General features: G+C 39.9%; 1 protein-coding gene across 1 annotated transcript in view; it reads right to left on the reverse strand.

Annotated features, from left to right (window-relative positions):
• The window catches only part of MYPN (myopalladin), a 67,626-nt gene that overhangs the window by 23,205 nt on the left and 24,461 nt on the right, over positions 1-19,960 (reverse strand). Inside the window, exons 7-12 of the mRNA XM_027129617.1 lie at positions 14,708-14,849; positions 12,911-12,934; positions 10,480-10,596; positions 9,623-9,995; positions 2,125-2,715; positions 1,611-1,749 (exon numbers count right to left, since the gene is read on the reverse strand). Coding sequence (XP_026985418.1) covers positions 1,611-1,749; positions 2,125-2,715; positions 9,623-9,995; positions 10,480-10,596; positions 12,911-12,934; positions 14,708-14,849 — 1,386 coding nt within the window. The remainder of the gene's footprint in view (positions 1-1,610; positions 1,750-2,124; positions 2,716-9,622; positions 9,996-10,479; positions 10,597-12,910; positions 12,935-14,707; positions 14,850-19,960) is intronic.

The raw sequence follows: 19,960 nt of genomic DNA on the forward strand, positions 1-19,960 counted from the left end.
GAGGTTTAATAAAGAGTTCTGCTGGGTTTATGGCACTCCACTCATGGAAGTTCATGTTTATATGTACTCACATTTCAGGTAATTAAGAGAAAAACCCTACTTTCCTCTGAGTGGGGGCAATGGATTAACATGGATCTACCTACAGAGTAACCATAAAAGTAAAACCAAACAGCCTGTGTGCTGACCTGGTATCATTTTTACAGGGTTCTAATTGCTCCCTGTCTGAGTTGTTAAAGACATAGGCTGAACACAGCTCTGATTTCAATGACACTTAGAAGGATTAACAAGCACAACTGTGACGACAGTATTATAGGAAAACAAATCTGTGCTAGACAGAGCAACGTTTATGGGGCTTGGAGGTATTTGTCGTAAAACTGCAAAAAGGCTGCAGAGTTTCAGGGAAAATGTGAAAGTGTCCTGGAGACCAGGGCTCTGGTTCTCATTCTACCACTGACAGTTTGACAACTGTGCTTCAGTTTCTCTGTCTAGAAGATGGAAGAGAAGAATAGTTACGTTGGTGTTTGCCTCCCAGAAATATATGTAATTTGACGAGATAATACATGAAAAGTGTACTCAATTATGGCAAGCTTAAATATCCTGCTTCAAGTCAATAATTTAAAGTCAATTTTAAAAAGCATTTTAAGCTATTTTAAGCATTATTATTTTAAGCATTTTAAGCATTACTTTCAAGAGAATTCACTCAGTAAAAATTGTCCAACATATAACACAATAGTAAAATACTGTATATCAATGGCTCCACTGGAAGTAAGAGATAGAAACATGAAGGAAAACAGCATATGGTCAGGGGAGTCTGGAGCCTTGTTTCCAGGGGTCACTTATGTCACAAATTCCACAATATTTGGTATATAGTTTTCACTGAAATTTTATGTTATACTTAAAATAGATTTTATCAGTTCCCACCTGGAGAAATAAACCAAGAGCTAGATTATTAAAATGTAAATCTGCATTTAAAAAATAACCACCTTACAAAAAGCAAAAATAAATGGCTCCAATAAAATACTTAGTCTTTCTTTTATGTGATGCTTACAGATGACTTTCCTTTTTCTCCTTCCGTGTAAACACTTAGTAGAAAGCAGGGAGTTGTACAGGTTGAAACACAGGATATTGGCTAATGGCTATTTCACGTGCTTCAACCTAATGTAAAGATTGAGAGGAACTGGTGAGCAAACCCCCAAGCACATTAGATTGAAGCAGCCAGATAAAGGATGGCTTGGAACCCCAGAGTTCCTTAAAGTCTAGGTCATCTCAAGGCTCAGATATTGAAATGTCTCAAAGATGTGACAGTGTTTGCCAATACTGAGCTGAGGATTGTTGGAATGGAAAACAGACTATCTAGTCTCTCTCCTTAACATACACTATTCTAGGTAAACGCACGTAGACAAGTAAACTGAATTAACTACCGGGCTAAATCAAGACCTGTGGATCCATGTGGATGAGTTTCCTACGTGAACCATGGACAGTCTGTGCTTTGCCTTCCAAAACTGCAGTGTCAGCTTCACCAAGGTCAGGTGACCTGAGCATCCAAGGACTGAATTAAGCAAACTTACATTCCTTACAACCAGTAAACCGTCTGAACCCAACAATCTTACCTGCTGGTTTGATCTGACATCACTGAAATTCATTTTTTTCCCCAAGTCTAGAATCACTGCATTCTTAGTTTCACGAATGTAATCATCATTCACTGGTTGGGAAGACTTTATATGTTTCTTCATTAGTCCCTGGGATGGCCTGTAAAATAAATTCACACCTAAATCACTCATGAAAAGCACTGGCCAGGGTACAGAGGCCTAGAAACCAGAGTGGTTGGCATGGCAACCAGAGCCAGGAGCCATCAGGCACTTATGGAGCGCATCTTGCGAGCAAACCTTGAGCACTGCCCAGAAAATCTGTGTGTCGAGGTGTTTTCAGTATTTAAATTATAAAAACATTATTTAAAGTAATCATGTCCTTTTGTCCTAAGATGTTCAATATCCATTTTGTGTCAAAGAGATTGGATTATGTAGGAATTCACTAAATGAAAGTCCTGTCCCAGACCAAGCTACTCTTATATGGGTCCATTCTTAAAAGACATCTTTTACATCAAGAAACCTCAATGACACTTACACGGATGGTGCGCTTCTAGGCAGCCCCATGGCATTGGTGGGTGGGATGGCAGGGAGAGAAGGCAGGACAGAGCTGAGGAAAGCCACTGGGTTCTGAATCCGGCTGGTGGGAGAGACAGGAGTTGGGGACACGCAGTGGGGCTGAAACTGGTTTCCGCTGGCGATGGAAAATGTGAGTGGCAGTTGTGCTGGCTCTGTCGGACCTGGAGGAGGTGGCTCGTTTTGGGCCGAAACCCCTCCCAGAGATTTGGTTTGCGCCGAGGGCTGAGGAACTAAGAGGCTTTCTTTGCTCACTGTCCTCTGCATGGCTTGAGGAGTGCTGATCAGGGTGAACACTGGAGAGCTGGAAGGGGACACGGTGGCTGCGGTCGTGCTTGTGGAGGGGAAGAAGTGCTTTGGCCGGGCCAAGCTGAATGTCTGTGATGAAGGGGCCTTCACCTGCTTGCCGGACGTTGTCACCGCTGGGGCAGCAGTGGAGGTCGAAACACTCATGTTGAAAGGAAACTCCTTAGGAGATGAAGGAGATGGGTTTTGCAACTGCTGTTGTTCCAGTAAGACTTGGTTGTGAAGCTGTTGTAGCTGGCTGGAATCTCTGCACGCAAAACAAGAGTGGGGAGAGAGAAGAGAAATCCGTCACCATCGCCTCAGCCTGTATAGACAGGCTGTTGACTGTTTGATGCCGATTAAGAACACACAACCAGTGTTGCCAGAAACCAGCCGATCAGATTCGGGCACGTGGGATCTAGTTCCCTGGCCAGGGATCAAACCCGTGCCCCCTGCATTGGAAGGGCGAGTCTTAACCACTGGACCGCCAAGGAAGTCCCTGTCTCTCCTTCTTTCTAAATCTGTTTGATTGCCAGGAAGAAGGGAAAGGCCACCATGATGCACAACTCCAAGAGGCGTCATTCACGTTGTGTTCTTTGTGTTGTGACCCTGGAGTTGGGCAACACAGCAGCCCCATTTTAGAATGTTATAAATTAGAAAGAAGAAATAGAAAAATGGTCCTCTTGTTGGAAGTGCTCAAAGTTCTGAGATGAGCAGATAGTATCTCTGTTTCGGGACAGAAGGCACTGAGCTACATACTGATGTGAGTTACTACAGGGGGCTAAGTTCCCTGAGAATGTGCTATATTCTTCACTGTGCCTCATTTTAGAGCAAACTTTAACAAAGCAGCTGGATGTGTCTTGGTGTTTCTCATCCTCTTCTGACAACAGAGCTTTACAGAGAAGGTGACCATATGTCTCGATTCATTCTAGACAGTCCTGCTTTATGCCTGTTTTCCTGGCATGATTATTAATTGTGCTCTTTCACTCTCAAAAATATCATGGTTTGAATGATGGATTATATGGTCACCATAATTATGAACATTACTTAGACTTTTCTTGTGCCTAAAGAAAAAAAAAAAGATCAAGCTGGGAGCGCTTTCTCCATTTATAGGAACCTGACTCACAGAAGCATTATATGAGTTGCCTTAAGTCCCACAGTCTATTTACTTCCTCTTAACAAAACAGTTAATTAATTTTTTAAAAAAAGAAAATGGAAAACGAAAGTGTCTAAAAGTCATATATGTATAAAGTTGTCAGGGCTGTCAAACTTTGCTGTTTAGGAGAATCTATTCTTGAATAAACAACCATAGGAACAGCCACAAGTGAGACCACAGTGCTTCAAGCCCACCGTGGTTTTATGTTCTTTGAAAATATGTTTTGGAACATAGAAGGTGATCTGCTGAACATGAGATCTATTAAAAATGAAAGGTTTTATGTTTTCATACCATCGGGAAAGTCAACACCAGCAGCAATAAAGTTGAGGCAGAAAGTTCTCCAAACTTTGATTTAAAAAAAAATTTGTTTTTAATTGAAGTATAGTTGGTTTACAGTGTTGTGCCAGCTCTGCTGTACAACAGTGACTCAGTTATACACATAGAGACATTCTTTTTTTAAAATATTCTTTTCCATTATGGTTTATCACAGAATATTGAATATAGTCGTGATTTTTAAAAAAAATTCTTGGAGGTTAAGATCTTTTCTCTTGCCTTCATTAACATTTCTGATACACAGTATACGGAAAAGTAACTTCACAAAGTAGAGACCTATCTCCACTTTCATGACTGCTGTCAAATGCTACATACTCTTTTTTCAACTATGAAAATTCTTGTCCTCTGTTCAACTATGAAAACTAAGAATTTAGAAGTATAGCCACTTGGCACAGTAACTTTCTTCCTCCCTTTTAGAAGTAAGTATTTAAGCTGAGAGAATAAAGTAACATAATTAAAATTAATTAAATCTTTTCATTCCATCATAGATGAAAGATTCAGCAATCAAGAGAAGCAGAAATATCTTTGTTAGATTATCCTTAGAAAAATATATACAATAATGTTGTTTCTGCTGGTGTTAACTTTCCCAATGGCATGAAAATATAAAACCTTTAAATTTTTAATGGATCTCATGTTTGGCGGATCCCATTCTGTGATTACTGTAGCGTAAAGAAAATGCCATATGGTTTTTAGGACATGTTTGTATTGTAGTCTGAGTAACTTTTAATTTGATGGTATTGCAGAAATGTTTTATTGTGGTTATGGAAGTAGAAAAAGTAGTATATGAAAACTAAGTAATCTTAGAAAGATAAGGATGAAAAAAAGGGGCCAGGAAGTCGTTTGGTATTGATTGATTCTTATTTTCCTTTAGCTCCCATTGAATGAAAACTAAGAACCAGCTTTTAAGTTTAAGTAAGACTTTAAACAGCATGTTAGCCCTTATCATTTAATGCAGTATATCGGATCGTAGAGGGTCACAAACTTTAAACATAATGATATATGAGATACAGCATCAAATAGTTTTGATTATCTAAGATTCTGGAAGAATTCATTTGAGAATAATGTCTCCTTTTGTTGGACAGGGTTTTTTTCCCCAAATTTTATTAAACTGTCTTGTTTCAGAAGGGATTTAAAACAGCTGTTTCAATTTGCTTATTCATGACATAAGGGCAAGGTGTCAATTCCAGTATTCAACAAACTTTTATTGAATCTTCTGTATGTTTACTTTGCTAGGTACTGTAGGAGATACAAATATGCCTGGGATAGTATGAGCTATTCAGGGCTCAAAAATCTTACTATACATATATGTAATACAAATACCCAGTGGTTATTTACAGGTAACATATGGAACTTACTATTTAATAATGAAGGTACAAAGTGCAGTGAAAGAGTAAAGGAAGGAAAGGTTAATTACAAAGCATACAAAACCCTGAGCAACCTCTCTAATTCAAAATAACAGCCTATCATAAATTGCTATAAGCTCAGCTGCTCATTTCTTGTTGCTATGAGGATTTCTGAAACAGGTTGGTACCCAGTTTTCTTTCTGTAGATTATCAACTCTCCTGGGTTCCCTGAAAATATCTTCTCTTTTGCCACAACTTAGCTCAAGCATGCTGCTCAAGAATATGCCCTCTGCAGACGGATAGACTTGGGTCCTAATCGTGGCTCTGCCACTGATGATGTGTGTGGTTTGGGGAGGTTTCTAGATTTTTCTGACCCTGATTTCTTCATAAGTAAGATAGGAGTAAGTAATACCTCTTCATGTTGTTGTGAGAATTGATAGATAAATCACCTAAATCAGATAAGTGGCCAATGAATGGCGGCTATTACATTTTTCAGTTTCTGAACTACAAATATCAATTTCAAGGTTTGTAAGAAAATTAGTTTCAGAATTATAAGGATGTTTCTTGATGTGGTTTCTGGAATACAAAAGAATTTCTTAGGGATTTTTTTTTTAATTAACATCTTTATTGGAGTATAATTGCTTTACAATGGTGTGTCAGTTTCTGCTTTATAACAAAGTGAATCAGCTATACATATACATATGTCCCCATATCTCTTCCCTCTTGCGTCTCCCTCCCTCCCACCCTCCCTATCCCACCCCTCCAGGTGGTCACAAAGCGCCAAGCTGATCTCCCTGTGCTATGCGGCTGCTTCCCACTAGCTATCTATTTTACGTTTGGTAGCGTATATATGTCCATGCCACTGTCTCACTTCATCCCAGCTTACCTTTCCCCCTCCCCGTGTCCTCAAGTCCATTTCTTAGGGATTTTAAATGGTTGAGATAAAATGTCAAGGCTTAATGACAAACACAACAGAACAACTTGGGCTACTGTATCAAATACTTTTGAAAGCAATTTTGGCAACAACAACTTGGGGCACTGTGTGCTGGAGCCAGCTCTCGATGGCTCTGGAGGGCAGGTCGTATACACCTCATCCCAGTTCCCAGTTTAATGACTTTTCTTTAGTAGCTTGAAATCAGCCATGGTGGGAGGAAACTGGCAAATGCTACAAATCAGGGCTTCCTCGCCTCTGCCGGTAGTTAAAACATTGGCTAGCACATTGCTGATTAGGATAACTAATTCTGGGTAAATATGTCTCTGCAGTCAGCTTTTAGCTGTGGTTTTGGCAGTGGTAACTATGCTGGTTGTGCATTAGATCACCCAGAGAGCATAAAAGACAAACCTTACTGATTTAGGCACCACTGGCCAGAGAGTCAGTTGGCCTGGGAAAGGATCCAGGCATAGTTATTATAATCTTTTTAAATGTGGGTCAGTTCTTAAACTCTAGTGAACCTCAGAACCCTCTGGAGGGCTTGTTAAAACATAGATTTCCAGGCCGCACCTCCAGAGTTTCTGATTCAGTAGGTCTTGAGTGGAGCACGAGAATCTGTGATTCTATCAAGTTCCCAGGTGATGCCAGTGCTTTGAATAGCAAGGCTCTGGGTGATTCTTGTCTGCGTCCAGGACTGAGAACCACTGCTCTAAAGAAACACTTGCCCCAAAGCATAGGCTTACCCAGTACATTCTGATTTTAGTCTGACATTTTACTCACTTTAAATGTTAATTCTTCTATTTTTTTCCTGGCTGTGGAGGGGTGTGTGTAGGGGGCTGGGTGGGGTGATAAAGGGTTGTAACTCTGGTTCTCCAACTTTACACCCGTACTTTCCAACCTGGCTGTACATTAAAATAATCTGTGGAGAGATTCTCATTCAACTGGGATGGAAGGCATAAATATTTTTCAAAAGCTCCACATTTCATTCTAGAGTGTAGCCAGGATGAAGAGTCACTTCTCTAAATAGCTTAATATTCAAGCTGAAAATGTCAGTCTGAATTATCTAGGCTTTGATGATACAGTGTTGAAAAATGACAGCTTCCCTCTCTGTTGCAGTTTTAAGATCTATAAGAATTCTATTTTTTGTATGAATGGCAAATTGAAGGAACAAGCAGAAAATTGTATCCTCAAGATTATTGAGTCAATATATTTTAACATAAAACCTGAAAGGTTAAAACCAGTAAGAAAACTTTGTAGGCTTGTGGATTCACAAAGGGGGTGTGTGTGTGTGTGTGTGTGTGTGTGTGTGTGTGTGTGTGTGAGAGAGAGAGAGAGAGAGAGAGAGAGAGAGAGAGGTGAGCATGCACATGCATATTCATACCTCTACTAATACAAACCTATATTCACACAATTAGGTGAAAATTTAAGGAAGACAAAAAATATTAAAGAATTATATACTGCTGAGGACTGGATTATTAGAGGGTGTCATTTAGTAGAAAGAATTTTTATATTCATTGAAAGTTTCATGTGGTAGATACTGCTGGCTGACTACTTAATTCTCCCCTTTGTAAAGGAACTTGATTTTACTCATGGAAGCAACATGTGCAGCTAAAGACCACACTTCCCAGCTTCCTTTGTACTTAATATACCATGTGACTAAGTTCTGGCCAATGAGATATAAGCAGGTGATTTTGGGTAAGTCCTAAGAAGGCTCCTTTAAAGGAGAGTAATTGGACTTCTACCACTTTGCCTTTTCTGCTGCTTGGAATACAGACAGGATGACTAGACCACCATCAGCCATCTTGGAGGGCACTTGGAGAAGAAGCCAGGGCTAAAGATGGCAGAGCAGGAGACTGGGTTCTTAGTGACTACGGAGCCATCATAACAGCCTGAGACTGCCCATCTAATTCCTTTATTTGAGAGAAAACTAAACCCTCATGTGTTTAACTCACCATTAGTTTGGGCTTTCCGCAACGTGAAGCTAAACCTCATCCTAACTGACATACCTAATAGCCCCCAAACAGTCCCTGGGTAAGAGGAGGCCCTACAAAGGAGGCCATTGATTGTTTGGGGTTACCTGTTCTCACAGCTCCCTTCTCTGCGAACTGCCTTCACACACAGTTCTGATTTGATCCATTTGACTCTTCTTCCCTCCAAATGTAAATGCTCTGCCCCTGACGAGGCTGGGCTGATCGGTATTTGGAATTGAGCTGCTGAGCACGATTTAGTTAGCAGTGGAGCTTGACACAAATCGTGACAAGACATGCCATCATGGGCCAGATATGAATTGATGAGTCTTCCAAGAGAGAAGAGTAGAGTGGATATGCAAAGAGGAAACAAGGAGGTGCTCAAGACGGAGTGTGAGCAGGGGACAGAGGCTGGAATGACCATGTATGTGATCCTAGCTCTTAACTCCCTGCTTCTCCTTCTCTGTGCAGGACCTGGCTGTGTTTGGTTGCCCATTGCTGCTTATATCCCTACAATAACGTCTTCCCTTCTTCTTACTTTAAGTAGATTCCTATTTCCTGTAACTGGCAGAACTTTGAGGGGACAGAGATATTTCTGGATGTGACCCGCATGTTTTGTAACATTTAATTTTATGCCCAGAATTTCACCTTGTGTGTTAGTGAGAAAAATATAAAACTAAGCAACGTGAACTGCTTCCAATGAATGTCAGCACTGAGAAACACATGATGGGAGTGCTATTACTGTAGATTTTATTGTTGATATTTAAAGGTTTAGGTAGTTATAAATGTAATTTTTATCACTTTGATGTGTGGATCAAACAGAACATAATAGTCGTATCCTATGGATGCACATTAAATATTGCAACATGACTCTGACGGGTGCTCTCTGGAGGGTTTGGGTGACAACTGCATCAGACTCCTGAGGTGACTCTGGTTGGTGGTCACCATGCCACCCTTAGCGGATGCTTCACTTCCTTTGTAATTTCAACCCATTACATTTATATGAAGCCTGTGGTTACTACAGCATATCTAGCCATATCAAGGAACTAACTAAAAAATACTAGGTATTTTCTATAATGACTACAAAAACGTAAGTTAAAGCAGAAATGGGGAATAGAAAGATGAAATTTCACACCGTAAAGATTATTAGACATGAGAAAGGGCTTTATAAGAAGAGTGTAGAAGTGCTTCACCTGGAGCCCTCTAATGTTAGACAAACATCTTTTTGAGCTAGTTTAGGAGTAACATTTCTTGGAGGTAGAATATGAATAGTAAGGATGAAAGTGATAGTACACTTACACTGATGTAAGGATTATGATTTGCAAAGCATTTAATGTGTGTTTTCTCATTTCATAATTTCCCTTTTTAGCTCCATCATTTTTAAGAAGGGCAGAGTCAGAGAAGGTCACAGGCACTCTTGGTTATCCATTCTAATTTTTACTTACAGTTTGGGTTTGGCCAGAACCGGAGGGGGCTCTTTGACGGGCGAGGAAGGCTCAGGGATTTTTGCTGACTGTCCATTGAATCTCTCCTGGAAGGAATCAGGCCTGGTCTGGTTGGTGGTCACCATGCCACCCTCAGAGGATGCTTCACTTCCTTTGTCATCTTCAGGCAGGTTGAAGTGGACACGGAGCCCGATCCTTGAGCTGGACCTGGGCTCGTTGTGATTCACCAGAACGCCTTCCAGTTTGGGTTTAGGGAGTTGTTCCACAGAAGGAGGCTCTGGGTTGGGTGGGGATGACTGTTGCTCAATAACAGCCAGGTTGGTGGTAGAGTTGACTGAGTGAAGAGACCCATTGTTTCTGGGGTCTTCATTTCCTGAAAGGATGATAACAAGACCTGAGATGTTAGCCTTACTCAACAAGACTGAGATAGGATTATAACCCTGAGACAGGGCATGTATCCAACCCAGGCGAAATGTGCTAATGGAAATGCTTGTCAAAAACAGAAAACACAATCTGGGACATTAAAGAATGGTAAGGATACAGGAAAAACAAAAACAAAAAACTAAAAAAATCTAAGTACCATTTTGGAAAGAATTTTAGAAGTTTAGGTAAGATCAAGGAGATGTTTTCTTAGGGAGTATAATAAATAACAGCAGGATAACTGGGGTGGTGGTGTTAAATGCAATGAGAAATTGGAAACTGGATTCTGTTCAAGGACACTTTCCTCAGTAATTCAAAAAATATTAGGAGAGCCAAGCTAGCTTCATTTGAAAAGCAGTAAGAGAGGGTATATACATTGTCCATACTCATAATCAAAGTCATAGACTAAACTGTTCTGGCATTGAAAGAGCCCTTACCTCTTACATCTAGCTGTGCAATGCTTGACACTGTGCCGTATTTATTGCTTGCAGTACAGGTGAAGCACCCAGAGTCTTCTGCAAATACCTCAGCAATGACCAAAGTACAGATCTCCTCTAAAGCCAATAAAGCAGAATGGTTACTGACTTATTTATGGAAATGGAATTATGGAATTTTCTGATATTAGATGGTGATTCTATAAAAGTCAGTAGAAGAAGCCGATTATATTAATTGTTTGAAAACACTTAGTCCAATTATTTGATTGAATTGACTGATTAGCAGAGTAAATGAGCCAAAGGAAGTAAAATGAATAACTCCATGCAGACAATCGACAAGAGGATTTAATGATAATATAATGTATATTATGGATTTGCAGATTATCTGTTTTTATGTCATCAGTCCAGATGTCAAAAATAGGACCAAGAGGGCTTCCCTGGTGGCGCAGTGGTTGAGAGTCCGCCTGCTGATGCAGGTGACACGGGTTCGTGTCCTGGTCCGGGAAGATCCCACATGCCGTGGAGCGTCTGGGCCCGTGAGCCATGGCCACTGAGCCTGCGCGTCCGGAGCCTGTGCTCCGCAACGGGAGAGGCCACAACAGTGAGAGGCCCCCGTACCGCAAAAAAAAAAAAGGACCAAGAAACAATGAGCTTAAAAATCACAAAAACAAATTAGGATTTAAAGCAAAAATAGGTCTGTGTGAAATACCACTCTATTCTTTTTTTTGGCAGTACGCGGGCCTCTCACTGTTGTGGCTTCTCTTGTTGGCGGAGCACAGGCTCCGGACGCGCAGGCTCAGCGGCCATGGCTCACGGGCCCAGCTGCTCTGCGACATGTGGGATCTTCCCCGACCGGGGCACGAACCCGTGTCCCTTGCCTCGGCAGGCAGACTCTCAACCACTGCGCCACCAGGGAAGCCCTACCATTCTATTCTTGCTAAGGTGGTAGCATGTGACACACAATTCTGGTCAATAAGATATTAGGGAAAATCTCCTGGGGAGTTTCTGGGTAAGTTTTTCTTGCCTTTTAAAAGGGGTAAAAGAGAGCGTTTTTCCCTATTTTTGCTTTTGGATGTTGTCATCTGCATGTAATACCTAGAACTGTGGCAGCCGTCTTGGGTATATGAGTAGAACCAGTCTAAGAGGATACTCTGAAGATGACAGAATGGGGAAAAAAAATAAAAAGCTTGGCCCCTGATGATCTCTGAGATGCTAAATTAACCAATCTCAAGACTACCATTTCTTAGGGCATCATGCTATGTAACAAGATACATTTTTCATGTTGATTAAGCCATTTTTGGTTAGGTCTCGTTTACATGCTGCCCAAAGAATCCTAAATGATGGAGAGGCAAAGTTTGGTTTTGGTACCTCTATGTCCTTTCTCTGAGTCTTATGCTTCCTTCTCTCTGTTCCCTTCCCAAACATTTGCACTCTCATCCTTCAGCAACCTGCATTCGGAAAATGATCTGATAAATTCATTCATACTACACTATACCTGCCTGATAAGATATAGTATTCTGTCTCCAAAGGGTATTTGCTTTATCCAAGGTGGAAAGAAGAACTCTCTGAACATGAAATTTTAGATCATGGAGCTGGGGCTTGTTTTGAGCAGGGACCCCTTTTGGGTGACTCTGAAACTATTTTCTGTATGAGACTGCCTAGTGAAAAAGCTTGCTTTGGTTGAAAGTATCAAAAGCCTGAAATATTTTCAAAGGGAAAAATGCTTCTCCACTACAAGCAATGCTAGAGCCAGAGCACTCTGGTCTTTACTGTATCCCCAAGGGCCTAGTGTAGGGTTACGCAACATGGATATTCAATGTCTACATCGAGAATGCCTTTCCATTCAGTTTTCAGAAGCAAGAATTATAATAATGAAATTCCAAACCATCACTCTTACCCATGGGCACAAATACAATCTTATTTTTCAGGGTGATCATAGAGAGGACATTCAGATGTTTATGCTGTGTTTTGTGAGCAACTTGTATTTTCTACAGGTAAGAGCTTCCATGTGTCATCTTAATATCCTCCCAACCAAATCTAATAACATCATAAACATTTTATTGATTCTGTGAATTTTAAAATCTGATGCATAACTTTTGAGATACATAGGCTGTGGAATTGGAATTGATAGCATCATGGAAATTGCTCTGCCCAGTTTAAGGAGGTCATGAGTAGGGGCCAATGAAAGAGGGAAAATATTCCTAAGAAACATTCCTCAACAACGCAGAACTAACTGCATTCACATTAGCTATTGAATATATATTCCAAACTTGCACATGCTTGCCTTTCCTTCTCCTACAGTCGTAGCTAGAGTTGGCTTCGATCTTCTTTGTAAAACTTTTTTTCTTGACAACAGTGTAATTTCAATATGTTTATTATATATTTCAAGTCACGGATCACATACAAATGAAATTAAAGTTAAAATGATCTTTACCTGGCTCTGCCATGGATCGAGGTTCTAAAAGAAAAAAAAAATTAAAAGATTCTGAGCATTTATTTTACTGAGAGGTGATATTTTTATCAGAAGCTTCCTATAGAAGTGTCTTTTGCATACTCATGAGTAATTTGACGAGGCTAATCTGTAAATTTTAAGTAAAATGACCTAAGCACCAATGACCTTGACAGGGATAGCATCATTATCACAGAAGGGCAGCAAGAGAGCTGCTAACTAAATGATGTGGCTGTATCTTGGGACATACTTGGGTTCCACTTGGGACACATAAACCTTAGGTGAGGAAAAGTTACTGAATTAGTTGGGATTCAGGATGACTTGCTTTTATTGTACCCATTCAGCCTGACCTGAAAAAGTTTGTGAAGACTGAGAGATCATTCTTGGCTTTGGGCTCTCACATCCTGATATAATGTAGCGTAGACCTCCTGCCCTACGGTTTCTAATATTAAGAGCCTCAGGATAGATGACAGGTTCCTCAGGAGCAGTTCTTTGTCTTAAAATTCTTTGGCATTCCTGAAGGTGCCCACTTGGTACTGAAAACAGGTGCTCAACTAAGGTTTATAGAATTGCAGGCACTCAAGGAATAGTTGTTGAATTTAGTTACATTCTTCTACACTGATAGAACTAGTGGAGGTTTTTTGCCTCAGCTTAAATGGTATTCAGAATATATCATTGTTGCTGCTATTCAGGATATATCATTGTTGTTAAATCTGATAGTAGTTTGATTCATATATCTATTTTGTGATAGGCAGAAACAAATTAACCAAGAAGCAAATAATTTTCAACATATTTTACGACTGAAATGGGTCAAGGTGAAAGCACTGCATGACAAGAAAAGAAGAATTAACCACTTGGATATATAAATAATTCTTACAATAAAAAGAGTAAAACCTCAATAAACAATGAACAAAGGATATAATAGGTAATTTTAAAGTAAATTCAAAGACCCAATAAATAGGAAAAAAAAGTTCCTTTCCACATCTCATTAGTGAAGAGCAGATTAAAACAAGTATTCCCATTTGGGACCTATAAAATTAGTGAAGATTTAAAAACTGTTTAATACCCATTGATAGTGAAGGTATAAGACAAAAGAAGTTCCCATATGTTGCTGGTTGTAGTAGAATGTAATTGAAACAGCATGTGTCCCAGTTCAACTGGGATGATCTGGTTTATTCCTGGGATCTCTGTGTAATGATTACTAGCACCCTCTGTTACTCCCCAAGGTGTCCCAGGTTAGATCATCAATTATATAATCATCCTAAATTTAGTTCAACCTTTTTGGATGGCATTTTGATGATTTATATTAAAAGCCTAAAAAAATGTGAATTTACAGTAGCAATTCTAGTACTCAGATTTATTCATAGATATTCACAAAGATCTTCTCTGTTAACAAGCTTTGAAATATAGTTTCTAATTGTAAAAATTTGTGGACAGTCTACATTTTCAACAATAGGAGAGTAAGTAAATATGAAATTGATTGTATCAACTTATTTTTAAAAGTAAAAAAGTGCTATATTAATATGGAAAGATGTTCATGAAATGTTGAGTGAAAAAATCAATTTACAAAAAAATTTATTTTTATTTAAAGAAAATATATGCATGGAAAAATTTTTGGAGCATATATACCAAAATATTAATAGGGTTTAGTTTGGTGGAGTATAAGTTTTTTATTTTATTCTTTTTATTACATTTTAATTAGTTGTTAAAAATTATAAAAATAAATGTATACAATAAATCTATAAAAATTATCAGAAAAATAATTTTAAAGCACCAACTTACTTTTCTGTAAAATTCTAAAATCTGGAGAATCTTCTATCAAGGTCCCTTCTCTATACCACTCAACTTTAGGAGATGGAGCTCCTTTTACTCTGCATTCAAAGACAACTAGCTGACCCTCAGAGGCTGATAAATTTTGTAACATCTGTAATGAGAAGAGTATTGTTAGAACCAAAAAGTATATATTTTTGGAATCTATTCCCAGTGCTGAATTTTCGAAAAAGATACCATTGCCTCCATATTTGGATTTTCTCCATATCTTGTACATTTCCAGCAGCTTCAATTCTGTGGATGTACATTGAATCTATTTTTTTTAATTATTTAATTAATTTATTTTTGGCTGCATTGGGTCTTCCTTGCTGCGCACAGGCTTTCTCTAGTTGCGGCGAGCAGGGGCTATTCTTCACTGCGGTGCGCGGGCTTCTCACTGTGGTGACTTCTCTTGTTGCAGAGCACGGGCTCCAGTAGTTGTGGCATGTGGGCTCAGTAGTTGTGGCCTGTGGGCTCCAGAGCACGGGCTCAGTAGTTGTGGTGCCCGGGCCCAGTTGTTCCGCGGCATGTGGGATCTTCCCGGACCAGGGCTCGAACCTGTGTCCCCTGCATTGGCAGGCGGATTCCCAACCACTGGGCCACCAGGGAAGTGCCTGAATCTGTTTTTAAAGACAGAATCATCTGAGTGCATAGGAAGCTTTTCCCTCACTAGCTTCTTCCTTTTCCTCTCTGTTGCAGTGCCAGAAAAATTTATTGAATACTAGGTGAAACATTTTGAGGGTTTGCAAAAATACTAATATTTGGTAAAGTAATTCTGCTTCCTTTAAGAAAATGCCCAAGTAGAGTTTGGTTTTCAGAAATAATAACAATTTAAAAAATCTGCAGTGAATATCTACTAGGTGTATTCAGTATGGGAGTAATGTATATTTTTCCACACAAGACTGTTCCACAAGGTGGACTATCTCTGTGGCCTAAGTAAGTGACTATTTTCTTGGCTTTGCCTTGCCTACTTTCTGTAGTCCTGGAAATTGACGTTTGTTTTGCTATTTTATTTTCCTTATGTGTTCTTCACAGGATAGCCTCGATGTCTGTTGAGGGAGGTAAACAATGACAATCTCTATGAAATCATAGTCACATGTGGAGTCTTAGGTCGTGGTAAAATATGTCATAATTTTGTGAAGGCATTGTTAAATGCTCTTTCACGCTTCCCCCCAAAAAAGTTCACAAAAATCACTTTCCATTGTAAAATATCGGTATATTCGATAATAGATGCTGTGGGAGAATGGAACTCACATTCACTCATCATGATTTGTGAGCTTAAAGTCACACATACGTTTGTGTAGTTGGTACTTCATTTGATTATGAAATGCTCCTTTGGCATATATGTGGGCACATTTTTATTTTTAATATAGGCCTAAAGATGATAAACATGGAAAGGTTGTGATTAACTTTCTCTACAAGCTCTATCAGCAACAAATGCTGCAAGGCTTTCCCATTATCACAATTTTGGGGTCTGTATTTAGGACATATTGGCTCTTGCTTTGGAGAAGGGGAAGGCCAGTAGTTTTTTTGCTTTTGTCATTTACTCTTACAAATATCTTGTGATTGTTTATAGCTCTTAACAATATATGATATTTTGTGTTTAGACCTATCATATTTATGGCGTTTATTTTAGGAATACTGGGGTGGGTTTAACCACATGGCTTTAGCTGTAGTATGAGACTTTTACCTCAGAAGGATGTGTTAGTTGATATTGTGACGGCCAGGGGGCGCTATAGTTCGGAGTTAGTGTTTTGTTCTTTTTTTGCATTCCCAAATTTGTTTGCTGAAGGAATTCAGTCTGTGATTTTCACAGAGTGGTTGCTGAAGTAATAAGGAACTATTTGATTAAAAACCTGGTTATTCCTTGTCTACCCCAAAACAATAGCTTCTAGTGATAAGAATGGAATATTCTCAGTAAGCAGGGAGCATCAATGAGTCTTGGGTGCTCCTGGCAAGCTGGTGAATATGCCCTCCACCCTGATATCTGAGCAAATTCTGTGCTAAGATGGTAGTTTTGGGGGCCCATTGAAAACTTTAATGACAGACATCTCCCTGGGATTCATACATAATGGAGTTTCGTTCCTTCTTGAGGCAAACAAATAAGAAAACCAAAGCAAAAAAAGTGGTGGTGGCAGAAGGGATTGAATGAATAAAATATGGCACATTTAAAAAATGGATGTAGGGCTTCCCTGGTGGCACAGTGGTTGAGAGTCTGCCCGCCGATGCAGGGGACACGGGTTCGTGCCCCGGTCCGGGAAGATCCCACATGCCGCGGATCGGCTGGGCCCTTGAGCCATGGCCGCTGAGCCTGCGCGTCAGGAGCCTGTGCTCTGCAACGGGAGAGGCCACGACAGTGAGAGGCCCGAGTACCGTAAAAATAAATAAATAAATAAATAATAGATGTAAGCAGAATGAGGTCAATCTACATTCTGACATGGCTTGAGGTTCAGATATATGAACCAATTCTCAATCTGCAGAGGTTACACCAAGGTCCTGCTTGCAAAAGGACCTCCTTGAGAGAATATGTTACAGTTGAGACCAACACTAGTTGGTTGTAATTATTCACTTGAAATTGAAGGCCAAAACCTGTATTCTATTGGAGAGTCTAGCCAGATACCTGAGATACTATAGTTCTAGAATATGCCAGCTAAGGGACTGTGATATGAGATGGAAGCTCATTCCAGTGTGACACGTCGTCAGTACTCAGTAAAGGAGTTGCCAGGGGTCATCTTACAAGGCACTTAGAAAAGGTTGTTGAAGGTCATAATTTGAAGGACAATGATAGTTGTTATTGCTGAAAACTGTGCTTTTCTACAAAAGTCTCATAAGAAGAAATCGGCTCACATTGCTGCACATCTGGTCCAAACCAGTTACACCATTTGAACATAGTTTAGATGGGGCCGTGTTCAACACAGCAGTAGGTCTTAGGCTGTTACTAATGGCACATTGTGTAAGACTTGATCATATTTATCTTGACTTCACTGAAGACGAATAAGACATGAAACATTCCCCAGCTAGCTAAGATTAAGTTAGTCTTAACTAGGAATTATGGATCTGAACTGAAGTCCCTATAATGAAAAGTCTGCAACCTCCTGCAGTAAACAGTATCCAAAGTGCAAATCTGTCTTGTGTGTCATCACCATACTGACCATCCAGGAAGACATTCTTTGTAGGATGACTTGACAACACAGAGACTTGAGAAGCATGTCTTCCACGGCCATTTGACATTGGATTTTTTCTCTACTCCTAACAATACTCTGAAGCCACAAAGTGATAAAAGCAATAATTCCTTCTTAGCTGAAATGGAAGCAGTTCACCACAGAATAAATATAACTATGTTCCCGCTTTGTGCCAAGCTCTGTGCCAGGTGCTGTAAATGTGAGTTGAAAGGACACAGTTCCTGCTTAGTAAGACCTATACCCACAGATATAATGCAGGGACATCCTTGAGAAAAGGCATCTCCCTTATTGGTTAAAAGATATCAGCTGTAAGGTTCATATTGTCACTTTATTCTTTTTTTAAATCCAGTTGCTATTTTTGTACCTTGGGAGATGCTGGAAGTGAATGTTATAGTGCTTGTAGACCGGAGTTGGATCACAGCAGTTTTTACTGATAAAGAACCGTTTGATTGAAGACCTTTTTGCCCCTATATTGTCACAGGTGCCCAGTGCAACAGTTGAGTCAGAGAAGTCTCTGGAATTGTCAGGTTGTGGACAGGGGCCCATGTAATCTTCAGGAATCTAGGGCCAACCACTGTACCTGTCATTTCAGGGTTTCCTGCCTCAGCTATTATATAATGAAGTGCCGTTCCTCAAATTCTCACTTCCCCTGCCCCCTTGCACTCTTCAAATTACTGCTGAAGCAGCTGGAGCCGGGGCTGCAGCCTTGAAAGCCTGCCAGAGCAGCTGCTGTTGGAGTGGGAACAGTGATAGGAGTAAGATTCTAATTTGATCATCTACCTCTCTTCACACTCAAGGAGTGTGAGCACTGTTTTCCCCCCATAAACAGAGTGAAAGTTTTTGATACTGTATAGACGATGGAGGATAGTCTATCTCCATAAAATATTTTAAAAATATAGGTATCCTCTATAGGTAGAGCAGTGAATTAACACATGGGACCCCAGACTTCTTTCAAACTCTACCACTGTTTTGCTGGGCAACCCTCATTTTCATTTTAACCTTCTTTAAAAAGAAGATAATACCAGTACTTCCCTGTCACCAAAGGAGGTACAAGGAGTTAAATAAAACTCTGCTCTCTAATCGTTGCTTTCAAAAGAATGGCTTCTTGCCATTATTGGCAGAGAAATAATTGTTGGGCAGTATAGAAAGTGAGTCATAGGGATTGGAATGCCAGAAGTCCCTAAAGAAGTAAACAGAGCAAGGAATAACCTGAACAAACATATGCCAGTGATCAGTTATCAGGGCCTGTGCCACGTGATTACCACCATCAGTGGCTCTGACTCAGAAATTTTCTAATGTCACTGGCAGTGATGATGACCTCAATCCTACCCTCACTCATGGAAACTAATGCAAGCACAGCATTGCTGATAAGTCCCTCTGGAATCTGAGCCACAGCCTACGCTAGTGCCCTACGTCTGAACAACCCTGATCCCATTTATGGAGGCAAAAGCACACTTCCCGAGGGCTGAGAAAGCCTCACCGGAGTTTGAGTCCCTGTACTAGGGACTGTTTTCCCACCGAGGATCTAATGTTTTTGGAGATGTATCTAATTAACAACATATACTAATGACTAATTATCTTCCCCATTTTTATTTATCAAAGGCATATATGTATCTGCAAATCAGAGCGTCTAATTAGAGGGAGGTAATCAGTCACCACACAAAAGCAGCTAAACTTGAGGCTAACCAGTCCATGAAAATTAAATGTAAAGAATAGGCTTTAAAGTCCTATTAGGCTTTTCAGAATGATAAAAATGGCTTTGGACCTATTATAACCATTATGGACTCCTATGTAAATATTAGAGATAGCCTTCAAGGTGCTTGGGAGAGACAGAAAACTCAACATCTTTATTATTGTGCTAAATGTTGTACCAGAGGCATGTACCAGGTGATGTAGAGCACCCAAAAATATTTGAAAGTGTGGAGGGAGATAAGGATACCTCTTTGCTGTCTAGCTGGGCAGATGGTGTTGAGGAGACGAGTGGAGGAGATGTCAGTTTGGGACTGGGTATAAATTATTCTGTGATTTAGTTGCCTTTGAAGAG

The sequence above is a fragment of the Aethalodelphis obliquidens genome, unplaced genomic scaffold, assembly GCF_003676395.1.
Source record: "Aethalodelphis obliquidens isolate GAN/ISIS:26980383/991018 unplaced genomic scaffold, ASM367639v1 scaffold37, whole genome shotgun sequence".
Taxonomy (NCBI): Eukaryota; Metazoa; Chordata; class Mammalia; order Artiodactyla; family Delphinidae; genus Aethalodelphis; species Aethalodelphis obliquidens.